We start from the raw sequence: 16,691 nt of genomic DNA on the forward strand, positions 1-16,691 counted from the left end.
CATAGCTCAAGTCCTACTATCTGCCCTCACTTTTGTGTTCTCTCTACATCACTCTACTTTCTCTGAATATTCTGACTTCTACCACATTCCCTGGGTTCCAAGATTTGGCAATCCATCGAGACAGCTCTACTCATTGTTGTTGGCGCATTGTAGCTGGCTAGAGCTACCAACATGTCATCTGTCTTCAGCCTTCTACATCTCTCCCCTGCCTTCAACACGATCAACCATCAGATCCCCAATTCCATCCTCTCTGACGTTGGCATCACTGGAACTGCCCTCAGGTGGTTTTAGTCGTACCTCTTTGGCAGATCCTACCATATGTCCTGCAGAGGAGAGATGTCAAGGTTGTACCGGGCAAGCATGGGTCTCTATATACACCTCCTCACTAGGCCACCTCATCCTGTTCCATGGTTTCTTTTATTATTGCTATGTCTTATGATATCCAGCTGCATCTTTACTGAAATGTATGCATTTTGTTTTGTCAAATTAGATAATAAAATTAATTATTAACATAATACAGTGAACCATTTGAACTCTGAATTGTTCGAAGTCCGAATCAGGTTTCCCCATTAGAAATAATGGAAAGTGAATTAATTCATTCCCAAACCCTAAACAATACCCATTTTGATAAATGTAAACAGCAAATACACCTATTTTAAAGTACAAAAATACAATTAAATGCCCTAAATAATAATTTAAAACATGAAAACAATAAATAAAATACATAAATGATGCATAATAAAATGAAAATTACATTTACTGTGCCTTAGTCAGGAGTGTTAATGTTCCGTATGTCTGGTGGAGAGGAAGAGAAGGATTACTGTGTGGAAGAGGAGTCACCTTCCATAAACATGCTTCTCAATAAGTTCCCTTTTCACTTCCTCGTATACATAGTATAGAGACAGTATAGGAATTGTGAAAAAATACGACCTTGACATTTTGATGAATCTTGACGTTTTAGACTTTCCTGAGTTCGAAAATACCATTTTTGAAATTGTCTGTGTATCTGTGTATAAACACGATAACTCAAAAAAGCTTTGACCTCGGTAAGTGAGATTTTATACACATATCAAAAATAAGAAATCCTATCAACTTTTGGGCCACTTCCAGCAACCAAAGTGATACTTTAAATGAATACTTTGAATCATTTTCAAGTAAACTATGGTTATAATTACAGATAGCTGATTCAAATTTCGTACAGATATTTATAATGATAAAAAGCAGAAAGATATGAAATTTGAGAGGAATTACTCAACCGTAAGCAGAATTTTATTTAAACAACCATCCAAATTTTTTGTATCATGGAAATATAAATGTGTACACTGTAATGATAGTCGATTAGTAAGGTCTATTAAGGGATACTTACAGAATGATTAGTAATGCCTTTGTATGCGGATGTTAGAAGGAGACAAAAGAACGAGTAGCAACGTGTACAGTAAATGTCTGTAAAGTCTGTCTATTAAAAAGTTATTATATCTTTCAATCCTGTGTATTGATTAAACTACGAACCTAAGAGATCACTACATACACGATATTAAAAACTGTATTCCATATAACACATATTCTATCAATAACTATTATTCATTTTATTTTAATTTATACATCACCAGTTTAACAATAACGTGTAAACATTGAACATGCCATATAAATATAAAGATGTAAGATGAATAAAAAGCTGCTACGTTCCTAACATGTTCCTGGTAATACATTTCATTTTATGATTTTGTTTTTATTTCCGCCATCATTATCATAATTAAACGTAGCTAAATTCAGTTTTACCTTTAGCAATTTATTGTAACAAGTATTATATAATACTAACACTTTTTCTTTGTTTTCAGGCGACTATAACTCTTCTCACTTTGCATGTAATCTAGGTAATGCATATGTAATCATGAAAGAAATCCACCACTGTTTTCAACCTTATCATTTTAATATAAAGTTTGATTATAAATAGAGATAAATGATTGTATATTAATATTATCAATTAGTTATGATGAGAAGCAAAGAGATATGACATTTGAGAAATACTGTGCAACTGGAAGTGGCTCTGATGACCTTTTCCTCTTTTTTACCTCAGGCATTGATACTGCAACCTTCCTCTTAGGCTTTATTGCTTCCACACTCTTCTTGGATGCCATGGTTAGTAGTTAACGGTTTTACGTGTACATATAGCCAAACACACCAGAAATAAAGTGAAAAAGGCACTGAAGCACACAAGTGTAATGCAAGAGATGCTTTTACAGTAAAAGTGAGAGACAACTTGGACGCACAATAGATGAGGTTTATGCTCGTTACGTAAGCACCATTTGTTGCTGAATTATTTTCACTCCACTCGCAGTTCAAACGCAAAAGCATTGTTCGAACTTTAAATCAAATTTCTTTCTAATTTAGCGATTGAACCCTGCAACGTTCAAAGCTAGAATTGTTTGAAGTATGAGGCACCACTGTATTCTTAAACTCACAATCCGAATGTGGAGAGCCAGGGCTTAAAATGTTGTCTAAATCCACAGAAAAAGCCCTAAGGTGTATTAAAAGAATACAATTAAACGACTTACACACTTTCAGGGCAGTTGATCAGATCAAATTTGAAAAATCGAAGCTGGAGAAGTGCTTGCACACATGGTATTTGTAAAACATCACTAGGAGTGTGAACTCTAGTTCCTAATGTGACGGTAGAGATTGGCTCCAGCTTCCACAACGTCTTTGAACCCGGAACCAGCAATAATCATAACTGAGATTAGCCAGACATATAAGAGATAAGAGATATGTTGCAAAAGTGCTTTTATTTTCACCTAAAATGTTCAAAGAAAACAGAATATAGTGCAGTGCAGTCTTCTTCTAAATAAGTATTTCTCAATAAAAACAAGTGCCTTCATGGAGGTTAAAAGTCAATAAAAAATCAATAAATAAATGCATATAAAAAAGAGGGTAAAATATCTGCCAGGGCCTTTTCTTTAAAATCCATTGTGAGCCTTGGTGTATCATTCTAAATCCACATCCCTGCTGTTCACCCCTTCTTAGCCTGCAGAGATGCCCACAAACAAGTGCAGCCAACCTTCTCATGGCTTGTACCCCAAACACCTCTGTCAGTCACCGCTGGGGTGCCCCAAGCCTGACTTGTGCGTCAGCATCTGCAGTGACCCAAAAGTCCTGCTCCATCTCCCGTCTGCTCCCACACTTCAGACAGGACCTACTCAAAAAGGTTAGATGCTCCTGTGCCCCAATCACTCAGCAGGAATGAGGGTGCCCTACGAATGGCAACTGATCACTCCTTTTGGGCCTCATCTCAACCTCTTTCCTTCAAACTCTTGCACCTGCCTTCCCAACCCTCTTCCTCCTCTTAACCTTCATTTTTTTCTTTCCATTTCATTTTTCAATCATCTCTTCTGCTCAGGCTCACCTCTTATAGCTTCATGGTTACGGCATTCTAATTACCTGCAAGCTGCAGAGAGCCAATGTGGAACAGCTAACTAATAAAGCAATCAGCTTGTCATCCACACCGCACACTCCACGGCCTCCTAACTCCACAACTGCACACACACCCACAGAACCCGAGTGCACTGTTTTTTAAAAACTCACACCGCCAAGGACCTCTCTCATCATACCAAGATAAAAGAATGGACACACAGACCTCACATGAAGACGACAATCATAATATTTACTCAGTAACATCTTTAGTGCCTGCTTGGGCTTACCTCTTTTATAGAGCTGGAAAGACTTTTGACCTGCATCAATGGCCACTGAAATTGGACCAATGGTGGCAACTGCTTTTTGTAGAGCCTTTTCACTTCTGCTCATGATGTTCTTATAGCCAGAGCACTTGGCGCCAATGGTTTGAGGGTTGAATCTACATTTTCCATCCTAAATGTTGACGAGTATTGATAGTAATTAATTTCTCACATATTATTAATGGTGATAAAAAAGTTTCTTTAAGAGTAAAAGAAAAAAAACAGACATAGCAAATGGCTTAGAGTAAAACCTTTCCACCTTAATTACAGTCCATCCATCCATCCATTATCCAACCAGCTACTGTATATCCTAACAACTGGGTCACGGGGGTCTGCCGGAGCCAATCCTAGCCAACACAGGGCGCAAGGCAGGAAACAAACCCCAGGCAGGGCGCCAGCCCACTGCAGTTAATTAGTCTTCATCAAAAAATAAATTTAGAGCATTCTGGGATATGGTATGAGGGTAAGTCAATAATAGACAATTTTGTAGTGATTTTGTTTCCCCATGTGAATCTAGAAGCATGTTGTGCCTATGGCCACAGTGGTAAAGTTTCAACCTCGATTTGTCAACTTCTCTTCTTGTTTTCTAGTAATCAACATGGACAATCTGTTCTTAATTTGCACTGAAGAAGAGCACTGAGCTTGCTGAAGGTGCACAAGGGGTTGAAATCTGCTCTGGTTCACCAAAACCACGATACACACTTGCTCAATGTTAACATCACTAACAGACATGGGTGGGAGTCCCTCTCCTTTTTCATGCTTAACTCTTGTTCGAGCATTGTTGTGCAGAAAGCCTTCTGTGGATTTCAGACCCTGGCACACCTCCAGCACATAAAAAGCAGATCACCATTCTCTGTTCTTCTTTTGTGCAAATGGAGAGTGGAAGAGCCATGTTTACTTCTGGGAAAAACAGAAAAACAAGAGAAACTGACTGAACTTTACCACTGTGACCACAGGCACTCCAAGTTTCGACAATCATGAGAGGGAAATTGTATAGCCAGCCCAAACAAAAGTATCACAAAACTGTGCATGTTATTGATTTACTGTTAATATTATAATATAACTAGGGGGCTTTGGCCCCTGCTCGCTTCACTTGCCCACCCACTTCACCCAACCCTGCCAATTTATGTCTCTGCCGTTCGCGTTGTGAATGGGGCGATGGGGGCTGAACACACGCTAAGGAGATGCGGTTGGATCAGCTGCTGCTGCTGTCGAGCTTCATGTTCTGCTTGTCACGCTGCGTATTGATCATTTAAAAGCCTGTACAGCAGCTTTCCTTTTGTCTCACTATCCTTGTCTCATGAAAGTGTATCTGAGAAAATCACATATCGTGTCCTTCCAAGCCTTCCAAGATTTTGTTTTTATAATATAATATAATATAATATAATATAATATAATATAATATAATATAATATAATATAATATAATATAATATAATATCTTCAAAATTTCCTAATCGAGTTAAGTGTTACAGGGATCGGATATTTCACTGTGTTGTGGTGTGAAATTTTGCATAATTTTGCAAGTTGATAAATATTTTGTACTAGCAAAATACCTGCGCTTCGCAGCGGCGAAGTACTGCCTTAAAATTTTTATTAAGAAGAAAATTAAACCTTTTTAAACTGAGGGAAAATATACCAATAATTATTTGTTAAGGATCTTTTTGTATACCACATTGTGAGTTCAGCCCTCCGGTTGTACTATGACCAAGCTGTGCGCTGAGCTTACTTTTGAGCATACAACGTACAGTTGGCCATGTGAACAGTAATCTTGTTTCAAATATCACAGCTTGGATTGCTGCTGTCATAATTAGTTTGAGTTTCATGGTTTGTTTCAATTACGACAGTATTTGTAGGACTTGTGTTGAAGAGACATTTGGCATCTGTCAAGCGTTGTAAGCATACACCCGGTTTCATCAATAACTTCATATCCAGCTTTTGAGAGATTAAACATTCATAAACATCAAAGTGTCCACTACTGAAATCGTCACATGTCAATCTAAGATGTTTAAGAGGCATTGGCGGTTGTCGAAAGGTGTAAAATATTTGGCCATTTTGGTACACTTGAAAGCAACAACCGAACAATTCAGCGGCAGCCATCAACTCACATGCAGATGCATAGGTGAAGGGCTTAAGCATTTCACTCTTCTAGTGCTCCTGTGTAATATAATTATCTCCTCTACCGTCATCAGTCCACACCTTGAACCTGTCCCAGTCATTCAATACATAAGACAAAATGTTCCTCTGGATATTAAAAAATGAGCCTGATATAGCCATGCAATATGTAACAAAGAGAATGGAAAAGGTAGGTGCCATCTCCGGGCATGGAAACCACTCGGTAAGTGACAGTTCTTTGATCAATGGTGATCACTTCGATAGACATGTTCATGGGGGTACGGTTGGAATGATAAAGGAAATGGGTACCTGAACAATGTAAAGTAAGTCTAAAATACCTACACAATAACTATAATCGTAATAAATGAACAATAAAACAGCGGAGAAGCCGTGGATTAAATAAAAAGGCTGTAGTTATCAGCAGGGAGACGTGAATCCCGTGGTGAAGCAAGAAAGGGAATGTAGAGACTGGAGCGACGGATGGCCTTATATAGGCAGGAAGCCAACAACATGGGAGGCGTTGGGATGGGGACCCAACGCCGCCTCACACGGTGACCGAGCTGCAGGCTATGGACGTATATACTGTATGTACGTAAGTAGGATTCAGTTAGCTTTGGGAACCCACGTACCAAATTTCTTGAAGATGGACCCATAAGTAACAAAGACCGTTGAAAAGTTCAATATGGCGACCAACAGTGGCATCATACCACCGAAATAAGTACGTACATTGGTTTCAGTTAGCGCAGGGAAGCCGCCTACCAAATTTCATGAAGATGGGGCCATAAATAAGAAAGTTCAACATGGCGGATGTTGTTGACCGTTACGCGTAGAATTTTGAAATGAAACCTGCTTAACTTTTGTAAGTAAGCTGTAAGGAATGAGCCTGCCAAATTTCAGCCTTCTACCTACACGGGAAGTTGGAGAATTAGTGACGTTGGAAAGTTCAATATGGCGGCCGACAGTGGCGTCATACCATCGAAATAAGTATGTACATCGGTTTCGGTTAGCGCAGGGAAGCCACCTACCAATTTTTGTGAAGATGGGGCCATAAATAAGAAAGTTCAACATGGCGGACCTTGTCGACTGTTATCGACCGTTATGACCGTTACGTGTAGAATTTCGAAATGAAACCTCCTCAACTTTTGTAAGTAAGCTGTAAGGAATAAGCCTGCCAAATTTCAGCCTTCTACCTACACGGGAAGTTGGAGAATTAGTGATGAGTCAGTCAGTGAGTGAGTGAGTGAGGGCTTTGCCTTTTATTAGTATAGATTTCTTTATTTGTAATTTAGGCAAAACAATGTAATATTAGTATTTCATTAGTGAGAAGCATTCATGTTTACCCCCTAGGACTAAGTCAGGGTAGTGAATTTTACGACATGGTTGGGGGAAGCAAGTTTGGCAAATATTTCTCTGCTGGTCTCTCTCAATAAACCCCCCAGGAAAGCCAGACTGCCTAACTGGCAAGCATCACCTTAACAAATGGTTTTGGGGGGCAGGTGTGAAGGTAATATCTGCTCCATTGGTCTGAAGTATGACTTTTTGGAACTGGCTTGTATCAGAAGCCTTTAAGTACCATGATGTTCTATTGGCTCTAGGGGTTGGACAGAGAATCTATAAATTTTCTTGCTTTACCCCTACCTCTCTCTTTCTTACCAAATGATGAACAAGCATCTCACACCATAAACTGAAAAGGACAACACAATGAAGAGCACAGGTCGGCAGCCATATTAAGGAGGGCATGTGGCCTGTTTCGAAGAAAGCTGACCAAAAATGAGGACTTAATTGGGGACATTTTAAATAACAGATAAGTCTTTGTGCTGCCTGAAACTACACACCACTATTTATCAGGTTGTACGGTTGCCATTATTCAAATGTACTTTGCATATTGTTATCATTTTATGACTATTACCAATAATACATTATCTAAATTGTAACTTATCTCCTGCTTGTATTTTACTACACCTAATTGAGGTTATAAACGTAGAAGGGAAGGTGGGGAGAAGTTATATGGTACAATACCTTATAAACAGTGGTAAGTCTGAGAGATTTGAGGCATTCTGATAAAGGCTACATATTAATAATACAAAAGGGGAAAGTAGAGTAAAATAGAACTCTGCCAAGACAAAACACAATGCAGGAAGCAGCTCATCACAAGACACATTACACGCACACTAACTAACACTAACAATTTACACACATCTATTTAAGATTGCAAAGAAACTGAAAAGCTTTGAACTAAATCCACATGGACAGAAAGAGAATGTGTATGCTCCTCACAAAGAAATTGTTTGAACAGAGGACTTCAACCTGTGGATAACTGGAGGTGCACTACAATGTCATGACACATGACATCAGCGTCAATAGGACTATTGCAATGCAAAGATCAGCACAAAATTGTGGCAACTATAGCAAATCAATAAACAAAATCATGTCATCAGAAAAATTATAACAATAGTAAGCAACAAGAAAAATATGTTTACTGTGGTGGGCTGGCGCCCTGCCCGAGGTTTGTTTCCTGCCTTGCACCCTGTGTTGGCTGGGATTGGCTCCAGCAGACCCCCGTGACCCTTTAGCTAGGATATAGCAGGTTGGATAATGGATGGATAAATGGAAAACATGTTTAAAAAGTCCAAAACTGAAACAAACAGAATATCAAGGAGCTACAATTGAAATGACATGACAGGAGACATTCGGCATTATAGAGTATTTTGCTGTATTACTTGATTATGAAGGGTTGAGTTGTATAATTCTACAGTAAATCATATCTTACCCAGTCATATTTAATATGGAAATAGTGTTTAACATCTCCTCTTTCCATGTGCCCTCTTTTGTTTATTTTTAATATCAAATTATATAAAATAAGGCGGAACACATTGTGGTATGGTTCAGGACAAGTAATCAAAATCTCCCAAAAGTAACAGGGACTACTAAGTAGATACTTAGTGATTTGAGAATTCTAAGGCCGCCTGGACCACATAATATTTATCATTGAGTGCTTAAGGAAGTTAGAGAGTACAGAAATAAAAAAATTTAATTAAAAAAATGCATATTTTTTGTAAAATCTCTGCACACTGGGGACATTCCTTAAGACTGAAGGTTAGCAAATGTTATCCCATTGTGTATAAAGGGTCATTGGGCATAGGCAAGTAACTACAGGCCAGTAAGCTTGACGTGAAACACAGGCAAATTAATGAACACAATTTTATGGAAAAGATTGAGCAACACATGGCAAACATATGAGTATTACTGAACCGTCAGTTTGGGTTCAGACAAGGAAGGTCATATTTCACTAATATTCTAGAATTGTATTATGAAGCAATAAAATGATTCCATCAGAGAGGTGCATATTATAATATATTTCTTGATTTCTTTGATAGGGTTTAACATTAAAGGTTACTGCTGGGGGTGCAGCTCTTTTTAATAAATATAAACAATCTTGACAAGAATATAATAAATAAGTTGGTTACGTTTGCAGATGACACCAAACTAGGTGGAAGGGCAGATAATGTAGAATCATCTCAAGTGTTGCAGGGGGACTTGGAAAGCATACAAGCTTGGGCAGATTTGTGGCAGATGAAATTTAATGTAAGAAAATGTTGAAATATTACATGTAAAAAGTAAAAATGTTAAGATTTGGATACACAATGGAAGGTCTGAAACTGGAAATTGGAAATCCTTGTGAGAAGGACCTGGGAGTCATAGTGGATTCATCACTTTCAACAACCAGGCAGCATACAATAGCAATAAAGAAAATCATAAAGATGTTAGATACTGTATATAGCATGATTTATAGAGTATAATTCACGGGAGGCAATGCTAAAATTAAATAACTCATTAGTAAGACCTCACCTGGAGTACTGTGTACAGTTTTGGTGTCCATAGTTCCAAAGAAGAGCAGATTCTGCCCCAAATGTTAGAAAGTTTTTCTTCATGCATGGATAGTAGGGATCTTCAAATCTCAACTTAATGTTATTTTGGACAATTTAGATGAACAGGATGGTCAAGCCCATTGGGCTGAATAACGTTGTCTCATTTCAGCATTTCTAATGTTCTAATAAAGTGAAACATTCTCAAATCCACTTAATCCAGTGGAGGATCATGAAGGGCCAGAGCTTATCCCAGCACCTTTGGGCAGAAGATAAGTATCAGCCCTGGCCAGGAAAGCAGTCCATAGCTGGGTCCAGTCACACACACACACACACACACACCAATTAAAGCTCCAGTTAACCTAACATGTATGTCTTTGGGAATACAGGAATAAAACCAGGGGTCACTAAACAAATCTCATACAGACATGGTAAGAATGTGCAAACTCCACATGTTCATGAAATGTTGCTATGGTAAAAATAATTTTTATTCTGTAGAATATATTTGTTATCTTTTCACTCAGTTCTTTTAATTGTTCATACCATATATTTGCTTATCACACATACTTTTTTCCCATGAATAGAAAATTCTCTTCTGAAATTACAGTATGACTTGCTCTAAATGAAAATTGTGCTAACTTTGAGAATGTTGAGCACTCACCCTAGCTTTATAGGGGTATGACTTTTCAGTGTCTATACCTCCGTTTTCTTTGATGTACTTGAAAGCATTGACCATGAGCCCACCATTGCAGCCATAGTTGCCGTACTTACTTGAGCAATCCACTAACTGCTGCTCACTCAGGGACACCAGTGTTTTTGTTCTCTTAAAATGCTGTCCTTCCAGTGCCCCTGTCTGAAAGAAGGAGAGACAGAGGGGAATTGTGAAAAGAAATTCATAAGAAAAGAAGACAAAGCTAAATAAACTAACCCTTGAGGTCTATAATAAGCAGAGTATGTATCGCTGAGGAAGGTTTTACAGTATCTCTGAATCACATTGAAAGAAATGGTTGATTTTTCTTTACCATACCAAGGACACCCAAAGCCTCTTGGTTGTTCAGCTCAATAAATGTATATACATTTCTGGGGCATTATTTTCTCCATCTAATCTAGTCAGTACATTTCAGACCTAAACGTGTTCGACAAAGCGGCGTAAAACTTACTGCACTGAAAGCCCAGCAGGAACCACAGTCTTTCTGATTCTTGATGTCTGTAACGTAACCTTTCGTTCTCCAATCTACTGAGGCAGGGAGATCTTGTTCATACAGTTCCCTGACAGAAGAACTTTGATTGAACTTGGAAGTGTTAAAGCGACCAAAGCAGCCCCTGAAGGCGATTTGCTTGTACTCCTCGTTTGTCTGGTAAATCAGAGAAATGAATTAGCTTTGAAATATTAGTTTAATTTTAAACACAAATGTAAAGCAAATATTTATATTTATATTATATATATAATGTATATTGTCATGTATGCTTGTCAAAGGTTCGTTTTTCATAACACCACTCCGGGACAAGAATATGGTGCTGTCTGCCACTGTGTTGCCTCCCTTTTCCTCCACAATTCTGAGAGAATGCCTAGTGAGGGCACCTGACTCCACCCCTTTTGGTGAGACCCCTATAAAGCCCAGGTGCTCCTGGAAGGAGGCATCCATTTGTGGACAGAGCAGACCACTGGACTGAACTCCTACCAAATCTGACCCACTCAAGAGAACAGACTAATCCAGCCTTAAGGCTATATTTTTTTAATCATTATTATTTATTCCTCTTCCACCCCAACATGAACTTGTTTTGCTTTTGGGACCACAACTGATTAAACAGGACTATATTTATTTTCGGACACAGTCATTCCCTTTACATATATTCAATTAACCATGAAGAAATTCTGTAAAGGGGAGGAAGTCGGCTCACACTAACGGGAAACTGCTACAAATGAGCTGGAGAACAGGGGAGTTTAGCAAAAGGTTACCGGACCTCCTGGGCAGCAGGTGGCAACACATGGAGTTATCTAGAGAAACTGGTGGTAGGCTCCCTAAATGGGGTGAAACTAGGAGGAAATAATGGAAGGACAATGCTCACATTGTTTCTGATTAGAAAAGAGGCACTGTTGCACTTGTTAAAGAATAGGCAGCACAAAGGGCGCAGCTGACATGACAGGGGGGTAGAAATACCATGAGCAGGTAGAGAGAAAGAGCAAGAAAGGTTTAGCTTGACAACCTTAACCTCAGAAGCGATTATGGATCTTGACAGAAAGTGTCACAAATTAGCTTAAAGCCGTGTAACAATAGTTCACCACAGATGTGTTTACTCCCTTCTGGTGTCCCCTCACTGTGTGCTATTATTTGATAAGCCCTAGTTTCTGTTATATGTTGGACATTTAGCACTTTTGTCCTAGGTTATGAATTATTGTTGAAAGGGTTTTTCTTGTTTATAAAGTTGTAAAATGTGTTTCTGACCTGTTGTAACTGGGTAAATTGGTTTGACTTTTCAATAATATGACAGTTCAAGTAGCCTGCAATGTGAGGCCCAATTTGTAGCTCGCCTAGATCACGAAAGGCACACTGCCAGGACATCAATTTAGATGCTAAATAATTATTTCTGTAGATCTCTGTTCCAATTAAGATTCTTATTGACCCTTATTGATGGTGGCCCAGTAGTACATGCATTATTATTACATGCTAAAAATGTTTTTCATTTAATTTTATACCCCTGTTTCTGTCCTGTACTGGACAAAAGTGCCTAAATGCTTGGTCCCAATTAGTTCCATGTCACAATATGTAAAAAGTCTTGTTTTTATGCGGATTTGATCAATGATAAACAACAATTTAATGATCCTGGTCATTTGGAACTTTTACTATAACATTTTTTAGAATTGAGCAAAAGTGTACCAAATCAGCAAAGTAGGTCATGCCGAGCCAGTAGGTCTTGATTCCCCTGTCAGCCAGCATATTATGCATGATGACATACTTCCGATTTGTCATCCAGGTTTCCTTGTGATGGGCCTCATCTTCAAAAGAAGTGTATGACTTTCCTAAAAGAAAACAACAGAACAACAATGAGATTATTATAGATCAGGAGTCAATCAACCCCTGATAGATAGATAGATAGATAGATAGATAGATAGATAGATAGATAGATAGATAGATAGATAGATAGATAGATAGATAGATAGATAGATAGATAGAAGGCTCATTTGTTTCAGATTTCTCCAAGACTTTAAAAAGAGGGTCTACCTGATCTCTGTCTTGAATACATTGACACTTAATTTTCACCAATTTCCACAGATATTGCAGGACTTTTAATATGTAACTGAACAAAAAAATGAGCTGGATTAACCCTATTGTTTCCTAAAAGAACTTGGTGACTTGGTATAATCCTGGTGGTGGATTTTAGGAGGCCCAGGACCCTCATGGACCGCGTGATCATCAGAGGTGACTGTGTGCAGAGGGTGTGAACCTATAAGTATCTGGGAGTGCAGCTGGATGACAAATTGGACTGGACTGCCAATACTGATGCTCTATGTAAGAAAGGTCAGAGACGACTATACTTCCTTAGAAGGTTGGCGTCCTTCAACATCTGCAGTAAGATGCTGCAGATGTTCTACCAGACGGTTGTGGCGAGTGCCCTCTTCTACGCGGTGGTGTGCTGGGGTGGCAGCATAAAGATGAAAGACACCTCACGCCTGGACAAACTTGTTAAGAAGACAGGCTCTATTGTAGGAGTAAAGTTGGACAGTTTGACATCCGTGGCAGAGCGACGGGCACTAAGCAAACTCCTGTCAATCATGAAGAATCCACTGCATCCACTGAACAGTGTCATCTCCAGACAGAGGAGTAGCTTCAGTGACAGACTGCTGTCACCATCCTGCTCCACTGACAGACTGAGGAGATCATTCCTCCCCCACACTATGCGACTCTTCAATTCCACCCGGGGGAGCAAATGCTAACATTACTCAAAGTTATTGTCTGCTTTTTTATTTTGATTTTTTTCATTTTTATTACTATTTAATTTAATATTGTTTTTTGTATCAGTATTCGGCTGCTGGATTATGTGAATTTCCCCTTGGGATTAATAAAGTATCTATCTCTCTCTCTCTCTATCTATCTAATGCACATGCTGACCACACTCAAGAAGCACTAATGCTTCAGGGTTCAGATTCCTCATCCAAGCTCATCTCCAGCTTCACTTCCATTCAAGTGCTTCCTGATGTAATGAATCTATGCGTATTTGCTGTGTTGGGAAGTCAAAACCCATATGACTTGTATCCAGGTTTTCTAACTTCATCACACAGTGACACATGTATTAGAATAATTGCATGAGTGAGTGTGGCTTTGATTGACCGGCATCCCGTTTTTTAATTTGTGCAAGCCTTCTGCTCATTAATAGTGGGATTGGCTCCTCTCTGTGCAACTGTAATGAAAAAGCAGAGAGATAATCAAAAGAAGGATGGATTCTTAGATTATGGATAGCATGGCATACAAAGAGCAAAGCTGTGGTCTCGGGGCTCCTGGAGTCCACACTAAAGATCAATCCTGCTTCAGTTAAATAGTAAATCACATACTCAAGGAAACCTGGTGGAGAGTAGCGGGAAATGCATTTAGACAGAGGCCGAGACATATTTTGTTGCAAAAAGTTAAGTAAAGCTATGTATAAACTACCAAGTAATGTATTTTAGGTGAAGTCCTTGAAACTTGAAAATGATATCTTGACAAGATATTTGGATATCTTAGGTATTAGATAATCAAATGAGTTTGGGGGACATAATGGTCTCCTTTCATTTGTCAAAATTTACATGTTCCTATGTGAAACTCATTTACAAGGATTTCTTTTGTAGTAAACATCTTGTTGGTTTGCTTAGCAAGTCTAAATTTGCCTGTGTTAAGATTTCAGTGAGACAAATGAAAGTTAACGACCAGGAAATGAACAGGCAGAGGTGTAGTAAAAAAAAAAACGAAAACTGAAAATACCAAAAGCTGTCAGAGAATCATCATCAAAAAGATTAACAAGAGACCCTAAACAGTAATGTCTTCTTGGATGTGCTTTTTAGTTTCTGCTAACACCTACAAAAGCAGTTGAAAAAGATCTGAAAAAGGGATCCATTACACAAATGTTGTGTACCTCCATCTTTCATAGGCAGGTCAAGTGGCACAATTCACCACATGACCACCAAAAAGTGGCAAAACACAACATGCCAGTCTCAAAATAAATAAAAAATTATCTACTAAAATAAACTACTAGTGTCAAGAGATTGACAATGAGAATACGAGCTTCCAAAACCAAGATTACAACAACTGGGGTGAGATAGTTGTTAAAAATATGTTTTAAAATTTATAGACCAAAAACCATTTTAGAATTCCTATACATTAGGGATTATTTATGTTCTTTAAAAGAATCAATTGAAAGCACAAATATCACTCAAGTTTTTATTTGACGAAGCACTCCTGGGAGTTGGCAGCTATTATGATTGGTGTTTTCTTATTCATTTTTATTTGCTCTCCTACGGAATTCTTGGGACTTCTTGATGGCTACTCTGGAGCTTCTGAGGCAAAGGAATTTGATACAAATATTTATTTTGTTGTATCTTAACTCCTGAGAAAGCATTTTATCAAGGTGCAATGGATGGGCGACACCATTTGGATGAGTTTCGCATTGACCACTGCCAAGATAACAATTCTCCTGGAGTGCACTTACATGACATCACCAGCACCCAGAGGTGGGCAGAGTAGCCAAAAATTGTACTCAAGTAAGAGTAGCGTTACTTCAAAATAATATGACTCAAGTAGTCACCCAAAAAAGTAAGCGGAAAAAAGTATTTGGTGAAAAGACTACTCAAGTACTGAGTAACTGTTTGATCATAATAAATGATTTATTTTTTAGAAATGTAATAATGACAGACAAAAATATAAAATATTGTGCAAATTCTGCTATTTCCTAATAACAAAATAAAAAATGAGCCAAAATTAATAACATCTTTACAAAATAAAGATGCACAAATAACACAAAGTTTGAAATCTCAGTTTTTCACAACAAAGCTTTTGAAGCCGATACCTACAGTAGGTAACATGTATGTTTGAACAGTGCAAACTACTTACAGAGACAAGATATCCTGTACACTGACAGTATAATACTGCATATTCACTTGCCCTCCAAATAGCATAGCGGATAGAAAATGACACTAGAACAAGACAGCTTGTGCGCGTACAAGAGGTCTCACTTTACACTGAATGTCTGTGTCTGTGCATGTTTGGTTAAAATGTGCTTGTTCTTCATTCAGTGAAGTGATGGTTAAGCTTCAGCAAGCTCTCAAGTTTCCTGCAGTGAAACTGTGACCGTTTAGCAGAGATCAAAAGTAATGATTCGCGTGTTGCCCAATGTAGCAGAGTAAGAGTAGCGTTTCTTCTTCACAAATGTACTCAATTAAAAGTAAAAAGTAAGGTGCAGTAAAACTACTCATAGAAGTACATTCTTTTTAAAAAGTTACTCAAGTAAATGTAACGGAGTAAATGTAACTTGTTACTACCCACCTCTGTTCGCAGCGCCATATATAAGATCATATTACTGTATGTGACATTTTGGTAGCTGTTTTTGGATAATTCTAAAAGACTTTAAGTGTGCCTCAGTATTTTAGTTCTCAGTTTTCTGACTTACGATTCTGATTCTTGTCTTGTGTTTCTGGCTTGGCGAAAGATCGGTTTGTCTCTTTGGTTTTGACACCAACGTGTAATCTGTTTTAGTTCTCATTTCATCTTCTAATACTCAAACTAAAAGTCATTTTAAATCAGCAGAAGAGCAGCACAATATCTAGTATGCTCTTCGGCCTAACCTACAAATCCAAAAATGAGTCATTTTAAGGCAGAGGAGACACTCTTTGAACATATGAACATGGTACTAAACTTTGTCACATCATATCAGGCAGATATCTATGCACTTATTTATTACCCATCACACAGGACGAACCACAGAAGAGTTTGTAAGAAGTCAATTTTTTTAAT

At 38.2% G+C, this 16,691-nt stretch overlaps 1 protein-coding gene across 1 annotated transcript in view; it reads right to left on the minus strand.

Annotated features, from left to right (window-relative positions):
• The window catches only part of LOC120517858 (procathepsin L-like), a 28,495-nt gene that overhangs the window by 1,674 nt on the left and 10,130 nt on the right, over positions 1-16,691 (minus strand). Inside the window, exons 3-6 of the mRNA XM_039740358.1 lie at positions 12,588-12,730; positions 10,869-11,063; positions 10,370-10,561; positions 3,696-3,861 (exon numbers count right to left, since the gene is read on the minus strand). Coding sequence (XP_039596292.1) covers positions 3,696-3,861; positions 10,370-10,561; positions 10,869-11,063; positions 12,588-12,730 — 696 coding nt within the window. The remainder of the gene's footprint in view (positions 1-3,695; positions 3,862-10,369; positions 10,562-10,868; positions 11,064-12,587; positions 12,731-16,691) is intronic.

The sequence above is a fragment of the Polypterus senegalus genome, chromosome 17 (assembly GCF_016835505.1).
Source record: "Polypterus senegalus isolate Bchr_013 chromosome 17, ASM1683550v1, whole genome shotgun sequence".
Classification (NCBI taxonomy): Eukaryota; Metazoa; Chordata; class Cladistia; order Polypteriformes; family Polypteridae; genus Polypterus; species Polypterus senegalus.